The sequence below is a fragment of the Acipenser ruthenus genome, chromosome 23 (genome assembly GCF_902713425.1).
Source record: "Acipenser ruthenus chromosome 23, fAciRut3.2 maternal haplotype, whole genome shotgun sequence".
Classification (NCBI taxonomy): Eukaryota; Metazoa; Chordata; class Actinopteri; order Acipenseriformes; family Acipenseridae; genus Acipenser; species Acipenser ruthenus.
In genome coordinates, this window is record NC_081211.1 from 4,494,657 (window position 1) to 4,510,696 (window position 16,040).

General features: G+C 37.4%; 1 protein-coding gene across 2 annotated transcripts in view; it reads right to left on the reverse strand.

Moving 5' to 3' along the window:
* Nucleotides 1–1,097: 1,097 nt before the first annotated feature.
* LOC117413200 (mannosyl-oligosaccharide 1,2-alpha-mannosidase IC-like) overlaps nucleotides 1,098–16,040 on the reverse strand; it is a 109,954-nt gene continuing 95,011 nt past the window's right edge. For both annotated transcript variants that reach the window (XM_058997524.1, XM_058997525.1), the window contains exons 7-12: nucleotides 15,437–15,530; nucleotides 15,043–15,158; nucleotides 13,957–14,176; nucleotides 10,727–10,899; nucleotides 9,942–10,057; nucleotides 1,098–6,476 (exon numbers count right to left, since the gene is read on the reverse strand). In XM_058997524.1, the coding sequence (XP_058853507.1) occupies nucleotides 6,335–6,476; nucleotides 9,942–10,057; nucleotides 10,727–10,899; nucleotides 13,957–14,176; nucleotides 15,043–15,158; nucleotides 15,437–15,530 (861 nt within the window). In that variant the 3' untranslated portion in view covers nucleotides 1,098–6,334. The remainder of the gene's footprint in view (nucleotides 6,477–9,941; nucleotides 10,058–10,726; nucleotides 10,900–13,956; nucleotides 14,177–15,042; nucleotides 15,159–15,436; nucleotides 15,531–16,040) is intronic.

Here is a 16,040-nt window from a genome sequence, read left to right on the forward strand (position 1 = left end):
GGGTCAAGAAGGAATTCACCTTTGCGAAGAAGCAAATATCACTGACACTTGATGACAGCAGCAACACTGATGAAGTGAGAACTACTATACATGGTCAATAATGTTCAAATGCACCTTTTTTAATAGCCATGCATGTACGTACATAAAACATGCAACAGCTGTTAGGAAGATTATCTCCGATCTGACTTGAATGTTTTCACTAAAGGCAGCACAAGAGAAGAGCAGTACGTTGTTTAATTTGCATGTGTACAGTATTCAGCACTGGCTATTCTGTACAACAGTCCTCAACTTAAAGGTAGCTGTTAGTGTGAGAGAGCGAAAGGTGATACATCTGATGTTTCAGTCTTAATATTAAGAACTGTAACTACAAGAACCAGGGTACCAAGTTCATTTATCAGGAAATTTGCTTAAACAACGCCACTACACAAGTCTTGTTTGTAAGCACACACACACACACACACATAAGACCATATAACAAGACACAAAGGACCACATTTTTAGGCTTTGCATGGTCTTGGTCCAGAATGAGGATGTGTATGCAATCTATTGGAAACTAGAGCTCACCAAGACAGCTCATATCCAGTTGAAAAAAAATGAGTACAACTTATATACATAATAACTCATAAAAAGATATTGGAAATGTGGAAATCGTATTCAAATAGCAGTTTAAGCTATCTTGCATGATGTGCATCCATAACATCAGGAAAAAAAAATACATACATACTTACTTACAAGGTGAATCATAATTCACACAGTAGAGGCTAAGCACCCAGCCTCTTTATACCTGAACAACCCACTGGTGGCCAAACTGTGTGTCAGAGTGTCTCTGTCATAGACATTTTTCCTGTGCATATCATCCTCCACGTACCCTCCAGTTTCCATGATGTTCCGACAATGTTGCGTGAATAATTAATCACCCTGAAATATTAATTGCCTAATGAGGAGCTACAGTATGCATTTCAGTGTGTTTCGCTAATTAGAGTCAATTCAATAACCACAGCATGAATATATTATTATATTTTTAAACACATGATGTTGGCCTACCAAAATGTAGTAATTAAACTTAGAGAACAAATAAAACAAACAGCAATGATACGTAATATATCAAGCATTTTATTTTGAAAAGAAAAATGCAGTTACAATATAATCATTCTGATACATATTTTGGTCTTTTTATGTTTTAAAAAAAGTCACATTTATGAAGGAAATGAAAATCATATTTTTTGCTCCTTACAATAGCTACTCCATTCCATGGTATTCAAAGCAACTATATATTAATGGTTCAAAAAACACAGTGATTTCAGTTCACAGTTCACTGAAATAAAAACACAAAAATACTTAATTAGGAAATTACAAAACAAACATTACATTACATAATATGTAAAAAGTTAATGTATGCAAAGATGAAAGTAATAGATAGCAATATATAGCTGCGTTAGGTGTCGTCGAACACTTTTTTTTTTTTTTTTTAATTTGTGAATAGATCTGATAATCCCACCACTTTCACAATGCAGTTTGCGGAATTAGCTGATGTGCTAATTCGGTGCTGACACAAAAAATATGGACTGGGCTTCTCGTAGGTGTTTCAGAAAGGTGTTGTGCTCTTCAGGGTGTAATACAGCATTGTGTTCCTGCCCCAGTCAGGGTTGGTATTGTCATTTCCAAAACCCGGCCATTTTAAACTGAGCTAAAATGAACGCACAAGATGGCCGCCGCTTACACAGACACACACACACACACACACACACACACACACACACACACACACACACACACACAAACACAGAACGTTTTGTATGGCTGAGGCACCATAATAACAGCACCGTAAAGTGTGCTGACATACTGTGTTTAAACTAAGAGACGATGTGTTTCTGAATGGGCAGACCTTATGGATTCATTCAAATTCTCTTTAGAAATTACAATCAAAGGTTAATATTTTGGCACTTTTCCACAGGCACATTTAAACTCAATCTCATCTTGTTCTAATTTCAAAACATAGATTCCTAACCTGATTCCATCTGTAGTTCCAATCTGCAACTGAACAAAAAAAAAAAAACTCGAATGACGCCTCTGTGTTTGTGTATATGTGTACTGTATAAGGTATCAAATATATTTACAGGTAAAACAAGGAGACACCTAACACTGATGGTGATTAGCTGAAAAGTTTCTTATAAAGCAAAATTATCGCTACTCCAGGCAAACACTAACTTTAGCCTTGGAATAAATTTCAAGCAATGTTTGTAGGGATATTGAAATACTTCTACCAGCACTAGTTATTTAACAGTGACCTTTCCCTCCTTTCTTTTTCTGCTCAAGCTTTAGCTCCACATCCCACTGGAGTTCCTTGCTACTTTTCATTTCTGTGTGTGCGACTCACAAACCCTTGACAAACCAACATCGCGCGCAACTGCAAATCTATCTATTTTTGCAAACTGATTATTCCCCTACCTCCAAAGCTGCATAATTGGAAATGTTAACATAATCTCAGCGTGGGAAGAAAAAAGACAACACGTCTCATTTGAGTACAGTAGTACGCCTGACATTTGACTTTGAAATTGTGCTTCCTCACAGCATTAAGATCTCCACATTGTTTTCTGCTGATTTTAATGAGGCTCAACACATGCTTTGCAAAAATGGCCTTTAAGCTGTTGCATTTTAAACTCAAACCTCCAGTATTTTGTGTCAGATAATGCCACTTAACACATTACATTATTTTTGTTTGCAGCGCCAACTCTTGTACTATGGTTTACCCTTTATTAAATGAGACAACCAGAATGACAACAACAATTAGAACCGGCCCCCTCCCCTCCAGGAATATATATTGTATACATCCATCTTCAGTATACGACAAGTGGAATATCCCTGTCACCCCCTGTAATTAGGATTCTAAATCCTGTTATCTTGTGATGACACGACACAGTACAGATTGGATAAACACACATCACAATGGGTCCATAGCGACAACAGTCGCTGAATGACTGATTTGGTAAAAACAAAAAGAACCTAACCAACTTGTTTTATCCATCTCCTTAAATAAAGGAAAGTCTAAAAGACTTGTTATATCACAGTGTGCCTCGAGACAACTGTCTCTGATTTTCCCCATTGTGAAGACTGTCACCTCGTTGTACACTATAGTTACTGTATTAATTCAATTATATTAACGAGTTTTAGGCCACGATTTAATAAATAAGGCTCAATTGCACCACAATGGTTATAGCCATTGATGCTATAGTTTTGATTTCATTAAATCCTTAGTTTAATTATTTAAGACTATATTTGCAATATCTAAAATACTCAACAGCTTATTCTATAAATACGCACTGATAACATAATGCATCAAAAATATATATATAGATATTTCTTTCTTTTCAAATTGTGTAGCAGTAGTAAACCTATAATATCATTTTTGTTCACATTCATCCTTTCGATTCTTTTATTGCTATAAACAATACTTCACAATGCCAAGGAGACTATTAGGCAAACAAATACCCAGTTCATTTTGCAGAATAATGCATTGTATGTTTCTAACATCACCTTAGAGCAAATTATGAGTACTTAATGTCCACTTCAGTTTAATAATACAATTGAAATTCTGTGAAGTACACATCGCAGGTGGGACTTTGCAGTGGGAAGCCCCCAGTGAATATACCTATAGTCACATTTCTAATCACTATGCATAATAACAAAATAAGATCAAATTAATATCATTCAGTACAAGGAAATGATCTGATGTTGCGATTTTACCAGATGTAGCCTGATTCCTGAATACAAAAGTATAAATTAGGTATTAACCAGGTTTCTTCTGAAAATGTAGCAATTAAAAATTAAGTGTCGATTTTAGTTTTACAAAGTTGTGCATTAAATCCGACATAGCCCCTATTTTAGACTACTTTAAAACCTGACAGCCAGAACGCTTAAATATAAGATATATGTTGAGCCCAATTTCATAAAAAAAAAAAAAAAAAAAAAAAAAAACGTTTTTGCAGTGAAATTGCATTTTGAGAAAATATACCCTCTTACTTGTCCACCTGGGGATTGTGAGAAGTGTTACTTTATGCATGAATGTCTGTCTTATACATGTGGTCATCATTTGTTACAAAGGAACATGGAATGAATACGGGGAAATTAAATCCACATGAATTAATAACTCAGAGGAAATGCATAAGACATTCAGATGTTATTCAGTCGGAATGATTTAAAAGTGTTACCGAAAACACAAATCCACGCAGTAAACAGAGTGCATGAAGATGATACGTGACCCAAACCACAGTACTGCAAATATGGAGCAGGTGTCCTGGCTCAGGTAACAAGTGGAATGAATTGGTGGTACTGTATCTCACGACTACAGTATTTATCTTTCAAATGAAAAAAGTCAATCACTCTAAACCCTTTGCCCTGGTTTAAGAGTTCTAAGAATGCAACAACAACGACAACAAAAAGGCATACATTTTTTATTATTTTTTTATTATTATTTTAAGTTAATTTTAAAAATAAAGATGATAGATTTGTTGATAGTCATTTCATATATATATATTTTTTTTTTGTTTGTTTGTTTGAAAATGCTGCATGGTGGGTTTCGAGGTGAAGTAAGTGAACACATCTCTGTTCATTAACCACAGAAGAAATAGAGCAGGCCTATTATCATACAGGGGTCATGTGACAGCTGTAAACCCCCATAGTACATAGAACGATGGAAACGGAAAAGTAGTTACTACTAATTAGAATAACGTTATAGCAACATTCACAAGTACAAAACATATTACTACACAGTTCCAGGCGGGATATATTATCCCATATTAAGTTAATTAATATGAGTCGCTAAAAATTGTTGTGCTAATATCTAGTATAAATCATGGAATGTATCATGAACAGCAAGAGGGAGGGGTTATGAAGAGAGAAATTGCAAGAATGTAAACTCAAAACAAATCAATAAGAAACCGGAGCTACTGCATCAAAAACTACTTCTGATGCACCAACTCTGCAAACATTGCACAGTAAGAAACCTATGGTAATTAAATAATGCACGCCACGATACAGTAAGTCACCTTGCAGTAGCTATGCAATAATATGTTGTTTCACGTTAATGTTGCAGCTACTATGAACGGTTTGGAATTGGACTGAAAAGTATCAAGCAATACATACTGCAAAAGAAGCAGAGTGAAATTTCAGAAAAAGCATTCAACGGGTGCTCACAGCAAACCCAGTATTCAAAACATGAATACAGGATTGATAATAGCATAAAAAAAGAACTTTAACCTTTTAACACACCTGAGAAAATAAAACCACTGAACGTAAAACTCATCATCGTTTCAGGAAACTGTGGAAAGCGACCCCTCTCTCTCTCTCTCTCTCTCTCTCTCTCTCTCTCTCTCTCTCTCTCTCATTATTTACAGCAAACAGGACCACAAACTTGCTCCCGTTATCTCAACGCCTTTTAAAACAGCCTTGTTACACATTCACACCTCGTCTGTATCTTGTGTCTGAGTTAATATGCATACCAGTGGCACACTCTGACTATCTGAAACAATTTCACATTTGCCCTTCTAGTGTCTTTCCATGAGGCTAATTTTAATTACTTCATGCCTATCAGGTTCTGTAATCAGGGCCCAGAGAACACAATAAGTTGTCTGAATGCCTTGCATCCACGTGGTGCTGTTTTGTGAATGCTTGTAAGTGGCAGGCTGAATATTTGCTAAGATGGCTGAAAACGTTTACATAATTTGCTAAATAAACAATTACCGCATAGTAAATGAAACAGAAAACAAGCTGCATGTAAATGTGACAGAGGGTCAAGCTTTCCTAAACGGGGACAAATTTGATAACTGTATCAGAGACACAGAGTAAAAAGGAATAGAGCTTTGCTTTATCTAGATTTGTCTAACTCAAAAACGGAATAATATTCAATTACTCAACTAAAACAGCTTTTAACAGCGAAAACAAAAACATTTAAAAATACTTTTTAAAAAAATAAACCATGTGGGATTATAACGGGAAACAACATCCTTTGGTCTAATAGTACTCTATAGAAAGATACAGACAGAAGACCTTTAAAAAACAAACAAATGAGACAATGACAATGACTCTTTCACAATATGGCCCATGATTCAGCGACCCTTGTTGTGGGTCACTATAGGTCTCCTCACAGAGGAAAAAAAAGAAAGTTCTCATTAAATGTCTGATTGTCCACGGAAACGCCGTCTGTCCCCCATATGGGGACGGTCCCGGCTCACAAATACGACCACAACGTCATGACAACATCCTTTACTGGAAAGGAAATGCATATCAACCCAATGGACTGGTCAAAGGCTTATTTCCTCTTTCAGAATAAGTTGTGCTATTCCTGCTGTTGGATCTTGCCGGCTTCACCCCCCTGCATGCACTCGGTGCGGATCACTGGCAGCGGGTGAGCCTCAGTGTTGAACACCCAGTCATCCAGAGGGAGTAGGTCATCGTCAGAGAACAGCAGATACAGATACCTGGGTTGTGATAAAGAAACACAATTCCACAAAAGTTACTCCCCGGAGCCTCATAGCAGGTGCCACACTCAAAACAGCACCTGAGTACCACCGATATGAGGATCATTTAAATAACTGTGTGATTTCTTGCATTAAATTATGTTTCTTGTATTTGTGTATCATTAAAAAATCTACACCTCTATTTGTTTTTTTTAAAGTAATTTGCTTTAAATTACACACAGTAGTGTATTGGCAGAAAAAAACAACCAAAAGGAAACTCAAAGCGGCAGACTACAGACGTGCTCAAATTTGTTGGTACCCCTCAACAAAAAACGAAGAATGCACAATTTTCTCTGAAATAACTTGAAACTGACAAAAGTAATTGGCATCCACCATTGTTTATTCCATATTTAATAGAAATCAGACTTTGCTTTTGATTTTTTATTCAACATAATATTGTAAATAATAAAACAAATGAAAATGGCATGGACAAAAATGATGGGACCGCTAACCTAATATTTTGTTGCACAACCTTCAGAGGCAATCACTGCAATCAAACGTTTTCTGTAGCTCTCAATGAGACTTCTGCACCTGTTAACAGGTAGTTTGGCCCACTCTTCCTGAGCAAACTGCTCCAGCTGTCTCAGGTTTGATGGGTGCCTTCTCCAGACCTGAAGTTTCAGCTCTTTCAATAGATGTTCGATAGGATTCAGATCAGGACTCATAGAAGGCCACTTCAGAATAGTACAATGTTTTGTTCTTATCCATTCTTGGGTGCTTTTAGCTGTGTGTTTTGGGTCATTATCCTGTTGGAGGACCCATGACCTGCGACTGAGACAGAGCTTTCTGACACTGGGCAGTACGTTTCGCTCCAGAATGCCTTGATAGTCTTGAGATTTCATTGTGCCCTGCACAGATTCAAGGCACCCTGTGCCAGGCGCAGCAAAGCAGCCCCAAAACATAACCGAGCCTCCTCCATGTTTCACTGTAGGTATGGTGTTCTTTTCTTTGAAAGCTTCATTTTTTCGTCTGTGAACATAGAGCTGATGTGACTTGCCAAAAAGGCTGAATGACTGATTACAAGATTGGAGACATGTGTGATACTAATTAAAGAAACTAATTAGTTTGAAATATCACTATAATCCAAATGTGTCCAGGCCATTTTAGAATATCTTTGTAGAATAAGCAATAATTCATCTCTTTTCACAGCTTCTTTGCTTTATTCTATGACATACCAAAGGCATGCAAGTATACATGATAAAATAGCTTTTAATTTCATCACTTTTCAGGAGGAATGAAGTATTATTTCAATGAGCTGTAAGGGTACCAACAAATTTGAGCACGTCTGTACTTCAATAAAGTCAATAAAGGCTGATCTAGACTCGAGTACATAAATCTATGTCAGGCAACTAGAACTCAAGAGTAGCTCCTGAACGTAAGTCGAGCAACCTAAACACAGTACTTGAACCATTACAGTAAGACCCATTTAGAAAGACTGCACAATTCATAGCAACTTAATGGTGCAGTTCAATAGAGAATCCTTTTGCTATTTTGTGACTTGTTTTTAGCACAAAGTCTCGGCACGCGATCGTTAGCTTGTGGTCGAAGTGATGATCCAGAGCATTTGCTGTATTGTTATTGTTGTCAATTAATGTGATGTTTATTAAAGTCAATAAAAAAATGTCTGTAAATCCATTAAATTTCACACAGAATAATCATTCTGCCGGTCAAGTTTCATTATTCACTTCTGAAATTTTTTTGGAGTAACCATTTACCCATAATCCTAGAGTTCTGTTTACCACATTCTTTCATAGTTTAGCCATCTGGGAGCTCTGTTTGATCAGACCATCAAGCCAACTGCCCAGGTTGTTTGTATTGACCTCAGGTAAATAGCTTCTCTGCCCTCTCTTAACACAAGTCTAGCATCTGCTAATACCCACAGTGGCTAGAAGTTATGAATGACATCTACGAACTCGATTATAGGTTATACCTCAGAAGTACAGTCATTTCTTACTACACATACGTACATTACAACACAGGTGAGTACACATTTGACTAGATAAAGCCTGTTTTTTCCTTGCTGAACATTGTTTAAATCTAACATACCATGACCTAACTGAATATATTAGATTTCATTGCACTTTAGGCCATAACCTTTTTGTCACAAGGTCATTGCTAGCTTGTGAAATAAATCCAATATTTTCAGCTGGGTCTTGGCAAATTCCCAATATGCACTAGATATACAGCAGTATAACATAACCCTCGTGTTTGTGGTGCTTGTGGGTGGTACTGTAGATTTCTTGCCTTATTGCCTATACAACTTGGTATCCCTGGATATATACATAAATTACTTTAATAAGTAAGCTGACAGGAGCACCCTGAGATATTCAGAGGTGCCAATAACATACACGGCCACTTGGCTCTGAAGCCAGCGATTGAATTGCTAGAAATTAAAAACAGCAATACTGAGGGGTTGCCCTGAGGAAGATTTAAACTATCGAAATGTATTGCAAGGCTCAGCCGTTCTTAAACCACCTGTGTGTTGGATGCTTTTCTCTTTGAGGTCTATTAATCATGACATTAAGTTAAAGAATAGGTGGCTCAAACCGCTTGACTCTGAAGGTTTAAAGAAAATTTACTTGCATAAAAGAAGCTCAGCCTGGAACAAGACCAGTTACCAAAATAACAGACTCCTAATATTCAATAAAAACAAAACAGAACTCGACACCAACATCTAACACTTAGATTCAATCATAATACAAGAGGTGCTATTCAATTAACAGTACAGCCATAGGACCACAGCACTGATTAGCAAAAGAAACAATTAGACAAGCGTTTTCTCTTGGACAAAACATCTGCCTAATTTCATTTTTTTAAAGTACTAAAGCGTATCTTTTGATTGAGGGCTAAAGTTAATTATTACGGGAACAACAGAAACAGCTTTTAAGAAGTAACACCCAGTAATAAGAGAACATTATGACCTGTGGGAAGTAGCAGTAACATGTTTAACATGTAGAGTCTAAACATAATCTTAAAGTCTCCCTTCCATCCTGACACAAATTAATTTCAGACCTATTGATTCGATAAGTAATAACCCTCATTTATTGACAGAGAAAATCCAATACACTATACAGATTACAATACCTTCCTAGCATATAACATAGGTACTAATGGGATCTAAACGAATGTGTAGACATGTTTTTAAACATGCAAGACAGAAAGGAAAGAAAATCGGATGTGTTCGTACAAGTCATGATGCGGAAAGAATGTGTTTATAATTAGATGCGGTCTCGTCAGCCTCCTGAAAAGCTTTTAAAAAATGTATTGATTCAAAATGTGCATTATGGTGCATACTGCATTATGGATTTGTATTTGATGCAGGACTAGCACATGCTGTTAATATAATACAAAATATGCTAAATATGTGACACGTTTTTCTGGCTGTATAGACAGTGTAGGACTGGTGTTCGGTGGGTTTATACTTACTTCAATGTTTCTGCTAAAAAGAAGCTCTGTTGCATGTTGTCAGGACTTGGTGATGTTGTGTACACATCTCTTATTCCAGTGAAGCCTTTATCAACACGGCAGTACTTCTCCAACGCCTGGAGAAAGAAAGAAATAATATGTGTTTGTTGCATGCAAGTTGTGCTGTTTCAGTAACCCCATCTGTTTAATATGCAAGTGGCACAGTTAATAACTACATTTTTTCAACGCTGTACTGCCAAGTCAAACTACACACTTGATCACTTCATCCTGTTCCGGCAATGCAATGCTACCAAACTGTGACTAACAGTACAAGATATATTGGGTTGCAAATGTCCAAATAATTAATAAAAGATGCAAACAGTTGCCATGCCTATACATGAAATCATAAGAAAGCAGATCAATTCAGCTGTAAGAAGTAATTGCTTATTAGAAGCCTAGGCTGAGATTGGGGGGAGAGATTATGAGTGCTTGCTCCCTACTTCGATCGCTACCCCCTTATTTAAACCTCACCTGGCTGTTGCAACCCTATCCTCCTCCTCCCAATCGCCACTTTGCTGCAGGCAGTCCCCTTGATTGGGGGGGAAGTGCATGGCTTTGTCACGGTCCATCCTGCTGATCTGGCATTGCCAGATCAGTTCATCTTTCAGAGGGCAGTGGCTTCCTTCTCCCCTTGCGAGGCAGGACCAGCGGCCAGATAATCAATAATCACTACCATCACCCATACTCAAAAGCAGTAGTCATGATCCCGACATTGAATTATAAATGAAGGAACACATTTTCTTTACCTGTATGGCTTCCCAGCCCCACTCCCTGTACTTGGGGTCATGGGTTAGTCTCCACATGTACATGTAGCTCTCCACAACCTCAGGCCTCAGGATGTAGTATCTGTCGCTCATTCTCGTAGCTGTGGCTTCCACACCACTATCAAAACGGAATGCTTCTGGGCCCAGTTTGGTAGCTGAGAAAACAAACAAAACAAAACGAAGAAAGATTATTTATTTAAGGCTGAAAAAACAACCTGATTAATGACTAATAACAATAAGCATTGGGATAACAAATTAATTTGTAACTAAGAGAAATTACTTGGTCTTACATTTTCATATATAAATGATGCACACATTATGGTAAATGTGTACTTTTTAATGGTAACTAAATTTCCTAAATGTAAACAAACACACTATTTCTTCTCAAATCCATTTTCACATGATAAAGGAACATGTGTTTCAACCTATATGGTCAAGCCAATAAAAAGTAATTGTCCAAACCAATTGAAGTAAGTGTTTATCTGCAGGAAAGGGAAATTGGGGTAACGTACACGTATTGTATATTATAGACTGCTCAGGATCTTTCCACCAATCAGAGTGCACGGTTCGCCTACTGTATTCCACGACGCATCATGGAGACTCCCTATTCATGACATCAACCATGCAACTTTCAGTTTTTACCGTGAAGTATTCTCCATATTCAACTGCAAAGTGTATTCAAAGCGGTGACATCACAATCATACTATAGGTTGTCAAACTTTTTTTGGCTTGTTCAGCAACCATGCGGCAAAGCAAAATTGATTAAAGAAAAAAAAAACAACAACAAAAGAAAAACCTGAGGATCTAATGAACTTTTCATGTCGGGTTGATTTGGAATAAATTTGAGATTTTTGTACTGCGTTTTAATTCTTTAATGAATAGGATAACGCAAAGGCAGAACACTGCGTGCATGAGATGAACAGGTCCATGTAATTCTACTTGTATTCACAATCTCATCTCATTAACTTACTCCAACAGTTTATCATTCATTTTGATTGTCCTTTTGCTATAACGAACCCCTCGATATAACGAACAAAAGGCTTGCACCCCAACAGGTTCATTAAAGCGAGGGCATGCTGTATTTATAGGACTGGAAACAGCTGTGTATGGGTTATATCAGCACTCCCAGCTCGTTAACTTCTACATGAGTCGATATTACCCACATACACAGACGCTCGCTGTCCTGTAACAATTCATCATGTACATCTCAGCTCAAATGATATTGATTCAGAATTGCTTTGTTTACAGCATGAATGTATACTTTGTCAAAATGCTTCCCTGCCTTAACATTACAATTTGAGAAGAGCTGGAGTGAGAGAATGTCCTTTAGATCCTGTCAGATCCACAGTTTCTAACATGTGTGATTCAGTGCCAGCGGTAATTTGAAAAGACTTAGGATCCCAGGGAATGCAATGATTATTTTTGGCATCCATCCCCACCTCAATATGCTATTTTGGACTTTGGGAATACATGACTTTTATGTGTTTATATTTTTTTTTTTGGGGGGGGGGGGGGGTTGTGCCTCACTGGTGGATATCTGTCTCAGGAACCGAATAATTGGTCCTCCTTTGAAGTCTGATCAATAGGTTTGTTCAGCATGTCAGTGTTAATAGACTGTTGAATCAACAAACCGTAGCATCACACAAGTATGGATTTTGCTATTGCTGCTGTTGCTGATTGTAGAAACTGCATTCAAAATGTCCTCAGGGTTATTTCGACTAGAATCTTTAGGAAGGTCTGCTTTTAACAACATTTCTGCATCATAGCATGTGAGTACAGTGGGAATACACAACAGCAATATATATGTATATATATATATATATATATATATATATATATAGCTTCTCTTCTGTTCCAGTTGCCTTTAATAAACATGTTACGTTGGCTGTCCTTACCATCAGAAAAACAAAACAGCAATTTGTATATAAGTGTGCGCTGTGTTGAGACTGCACTTAAGATAGTTTGTAGTTTTATTTTTTGTGCAGAAAAAACAACACTGATGTCGGTATAAGATTGCAGCAGGGTATAAGATTGGTCAAATCGGCCCGTTTTCTTTTTACAGACCCTTATAAACGTTTCTCATGATAAAAGCATAGCAAAGTGTAATAGTGAAAGCACGGTAAAGCACAGGAAAGCATTGTAAAGAATAGCAAGGTATGGTAAAGCATATTAAAAAACATGGCAAACGGGGTAAACTAGTACAGCCATGGGAAAATCATGGCAAAACTGCAACAACACCATGGTAAACTTTTACAAGGGGAGGCTTTTGAGAAACATTTGCTTGTGAAGAGTCAGTGGAAGATTACAGAAGCTGCAGTGGTGAAAATGAATCAAATAATGGTGTTAATACTGCTTTCCCATCCTTGGCAAGCTGACACCAGCTCTAGATTCTGCTTGCTTTTTGATCACTTCCCCTGGGTCAGCTGCACAAGCTCTTTTGTTAGTCATGCCAGGTCCCTCTTATTCTATAATTTAGTACTGTGATGGTTCCTTTAGGTCTGGAAAACCTGTACTACACAATGAGCGCGGCATATAAGAAGACACGGATGTCAAAGAATGTACAAAGCAATATACAATTTGTATATTAACTACAATTTGCATGGAGTATCATGTATGTTTCACAGTGATTTCCACACTAGGCAAAGCTGGCTAGGGACAGCTTACATAGCTGCCATTTCTTTTGTAACACTGTGTATACATGCTTATTAGGCAGCCTACATACAGTAAAGGAGTTACCAAGGTTTTGAATCTATAATGTGGCATTGAATCTAAACGCTGGATGAAGTTTCTGTCATCATTCTATCAATAGCATTGCATGTGAAATATTTGGAGTTAATGTAAAAAAAAATATAAAGGATCAAAAGCTTCTCAACACAATAAAACAGGGACCAGTAACAATGTTAATAAAGCAATTAAGAATGTGTTTTAAAGCATTGGTTAGCCATCCTTCAACTTCTTAATCCCTGAAAAATGCCAACGTTATTTTAGAAGGCTGGTAGGACTTCTACTCCAGTCTTTACTCTTATGTACTTGCAGTATACTTGTATGTATGTTGTGCACTCTACGACACTGTGCTGTGTTCAGAAACATGCTTATGAATTACTGTTTGTACAGTTGTAGTGCTACCCAGAGTGTACTTATAGACAAGACAATGCATCTCAGTGTTTTCTTCCCTAGTGTATCACAGCAGAACAATATATATGTTCTCCTACCTGTGCGTGCATAAGACTCATGGCATGTGTGAGTAATCTCGGCTGCCAGGTCCATGTGGTGTTTTCGTTGCTCCGGTTCTCCATCATCGGCTCCAATCCCGATCATTCCCCCCGAGAAGCATGCCAGATGACCCATCTTGTGATCCAGTACCCCACCTCTCCACTCCGCAATGTATGTGAGCCCCCCGGGAGACTTCTGCACCAGATTGGTTTCTATAGCCTGCGATATTAAACAAGTCTTTAGCGAAAGCTTTACAGTTTGTTTCTGGCTTTTCCTTTACCCACTAGTACTGAGATATGAAAGTGGAAATAAGATAACCTTCTAAATACTCGGGGGTTTGGAACATCGCACACAGTATTTTTTTTTTTTGGCAGTGCTTGATAAGTGCTCTGCTTCATTAAAATGCAACATGTCTAATCAAAGGCTATCTTTAAGAATGCCAAAAAGAAACATCCCCAATTAACTATCTAAAATCCAATACAGATGCAATCCATCGTTTTGTATGCTTTGGCTTGTGTGTAACAGTCAGTGTGTCTCGTTGTGTTTAATCTTTTTTTTTTTTCTTAGCTCAATAACTAAATAATTATGCATAACTACTCTAAAAAGACAGGGCCTCATTTACAAATCACGAAGAAAAAAAGAAAGTCAATTTTGACTAATTAAAGAAACTGGAACTGCAGTTCAAATGCAGTCCAACACTACTGTCCATACACATTTACTACACTTTCTCGGCTATAGAGAAAGTCAAGCTGACAGATGTTTTGGCTAGTGCCTTCACCAGTGTAATTACTGATATGGTTGTATTCCTCTATCCCTGTTACACTGATGATGGCACAAGCAAAACAAGCCTTGTTTACCTGCCTTTGTTTTTTTCATTAGAATTTAGGGTTGAGTGTTATGAAGTTATGGATGCACTTTCACTGAGCCCGTTTTTCATTTACTTTAAGTTCAAGTAAGTCAGGGACTCCTGGGATTTGAAGCTAGGAAATCCTAGCTCTGATTCCTCAGCTCTTAGTACTTGGGCAGACCACCCCAATGCAGTGACCCATTCATCTTATTATTTTTTTATTACATTTTTTATTTACCTCCAAAGCATCATAATACATCTTCTTGGCTTGTTCATCTCTCTTGTCTGACATCAGATAGGATTTGATCAAATACTCATAGAAACTGTCCCCTAGTCCCCCTATGGAGACATGGTCTAGAAGAGAAAAGAAGGGTTTCTTTAGTCTTGATTTGATGATCCTAAAATACAGGTATTTAAGGTACAAAAATCTACACAGCAGAAACCTGGCCCTGAAATATACTACTAAAGCAGTTTTTTACAAACGTATTTATTCAAATGTATTCGTACACAGGTGTACTTGGCAGCAGAATATATATACTCACACAACACAGACACAACGACAGATATAAGTATACCCAGCAATAATAACTCAGATCAGGGATATGCAAAAACAAGGACCTAGATCTACTCACGTTGAACCCAGTTTCCGGTCACAGGACTCAGGAAGTTGGGGTACAGTCCATGAGGCTTTTCAATTTTGTTTAGGACGTTGCGGATATTCATCACCTGCACGGACACACAGATAGTCAGCAGCCATCTACTCTAGAGAAGTAGCAACTCCCAAAAACAGCAGCACACATCTCAGCCAATTAGCTAAGCAACGAGGAACATGCTTCTTCAAATAGGAAGCATGCTTGTAAGCAACACTCTCACCATTGAATATTGAGTAATTCATTTGTTCCAGATGTTAGTGTTGCCTTTTAAAAAAAAAATCACTAAAAAAACTTTCAACAGGAGGTGCAAACCAACCATGATGAACGGTTCCTGAAGTTCTGCAAATAATGGGTGTCATTTTAATCCTAGTACCTGTCAATGTTTCAGAAAACCCATGACATCCAATTGGTTATATTATATGCCGTTGAATATATGTATTAACAAACAGAGAAAATCAACACCTAAAGTCTCATAAACTATATGCAAAGCTGCCTCCCATGTTGACCTGTGTCATAATAACAAGAATGTATAAAAAAAAGGGTTTAGCCATTTAACACTGCATACCTGTATGTGAAATAGTAA